This window comes from Vicia villosa, unplaced genomic scaffold, assembly GCF_029867415.1.
Source record: "Vicia villosa cultivar HV-30 ecotype Madison, WI unplaced genomic scaffold, Vvil1.0 ctg.005390F_1_1, whole genome shotgun sequence".
In the NCBI taxonomy this organism is placed as follows: Eukaryota; Viridiplantae; Streptophyta; class Magnoliopsida; order Fabales; family Fabaceae; genus Vicia; species Vicia villosa.
The window spans coordinates 30,448-32,444 of record NW_026706614.1 but is presented as its reverse complement, the minus strand read 5'-3'; the positions used below and the strand labels follow the sequence as shown (position 1 = coordinate 32,444).

Here is a 1,997-nt window from a genome sequence, read left to right as displayed (position 1 = left end):
GAGTTTGGTCAAATACAAGTAACTAAGAAAAAATGAAAGTGTTAAGGTTGGTTCGACTATCACATTTGGCAAAATGATGTTTATTACAGACTTGAAGGCTCTGGAAGAAGTTGGAAAATTCTTGAACATAGAAAACCAACTATCTTTTCTCTCCTCTAAAACACCATACCAGTCTAGAACTCTCTCAATCTCTCTACATTATAGAATCTTCAAGAACCGTGTCACATTTACAACCTATAAATACAACATACCAGTACTTCTATTTCCACCAAATTGAAGACACAAACACAAGTAACATAATATAATTCTTGTCCACACCAAGCTCCAAACACACATTCCCAAGTATGAGTCTTAAACCTCTAAACATGTTACTGGTACCATTTCTTTTTCTTATTCTTGCTGGTGACTTTCCTTTCACAGCAAAAGGATCACTACTGCCATTCTTAGATTCTCCCAACACTCTCTTATCCGATCTCTGGTCTGATCGTTTCCCAGATCCATTTCGCGTCTTAGAACAAATCCCCTTTGGAGTTGAGAATCACGAACCATCAATGACACTGTCACATGCTAGAGTAGACTGGAAGGAAACTCCTGAGGGACATGTTATAATGCTGGACGTGCCTGGGTTGAAAAAAGATGATATAAAGATAGAAGTGGAAGAGAATAGGGTGCTAAGAGTGAGTGGTGAAAGGAAGAAAGAAGAAGAGAAAAAAGGAGATCACTGGCACAGAGTTGAAAGATCTTATGGAAAGTTCTGGAGGCAGTTTAGATTGCCTGAAACTGTTGATTTGGATTCTGTCAAGGCTAAGATGGAAAATGGTGTTCTTACTTTAACACTTAATAAGTTGTCACATGATAAGATTAAAGGTCCCAGAATGGTTAGTATTGTCCAAGAGGATGAGAAAGAGTCTAAGATCGTCAATGATGAGTTGAAATAATCATGTGATTATATCCATTTTCAATGCTTTTTCATTCTGTGTGATTTGTGAATAAAGGTCGCCTAAGATCTTGGGTTGTTGTAATAGAAGAATTAGTCATATGAGGATGATGAATGAGTGTGTCCACTGTCCAGTGTTGTAAAGGCTTTACTATTAATCTCGTAATGAATAGCTTGTTGGTTTTTGTGTCTTTTAAAACATTTAGAGTTCATTTGCATTAACTTATTAATTAGAGCTAACATACTAACTTAAGTATTTCTAAGATTTGTAATTTATACAAAAAATGTTATCTTATGTTTCTCTTTTTGGTTGTTCTCTATTCGTAGATGTTTTTGGTTGAATGTAGGAGTGTGCAAAAAAGCACAAAAGTAGAAATACATAAATCAAAAAAAATATTGTTCTACAGATTCTTAGGTGGTTACATACTTAAGAAATTATTTTACACACAACCAATCACTTAATTAATTAAAAAATAAATATTGATTTTTCTCTCTCCTTCATAATCTCAACCACCCATGAATTTAATTAAAAATAAAATTAAAATTAAAATAGATTTAAAAGTACTCTTTTTTATTGGCGGTTCCTAAAAATATGAATTTAGGGTCGTGTCCATCCATGCAAGAATTGCTACAAATTTTATTTGTTCCACTTCATGGGCTTATGTTTCCAATTAAAAAACAATTGTCTTTGTTTACTAACATAGACTACATTCTAAAACACCAATTTTAAGAAGCAATAAAAAATTATTGATAACAAACAAAAAAACAATTGTCTTTGTTTACTAACATACAGACTACATTCTAAAAAACCAATTTTAAGAAGCAATAAAAAATTATTGATAACAAACAAAGTTATATCAGTTGAAAAACCATTAGACAGACCAATACGAAACCTATTTAGACAAGCGAAAATACATAAAACGGTAGATGTCTGAAACCATGTAACAATGAAGCCATTTCAATTACACAGACCAATACGAAACCTATTTAGACAAGCGAAAATACATAAAATGGTAGATGTCTGAAACCATGTAACAATGAATCCATTTCAATTACACAG

General features: G+C 32.5%; 1 protein-coding gene across 1 annotated transcript; it reads left to right on the top strand.

The window, feature by feature from the left end:
• Positions 1–261: 261 nt before the first annotated feature.
• Positions 262–1,136, top strand: LOC131642595 (22.7 kDa class IV heat shock protein-like). Its single transcript, XM_058912830.1, has one exon. It carries the CDS (start codon positions 345–347, stop codon positions 936–938), a length of 594 nt encoding a protein of 197 aa, XP_058768813.1. The 5' UTR covers positions 262–344; the 3' UTR covers positions 939–1,136.
• Positions 1,137–1,997: the final 861 nt, after the last annotated feature.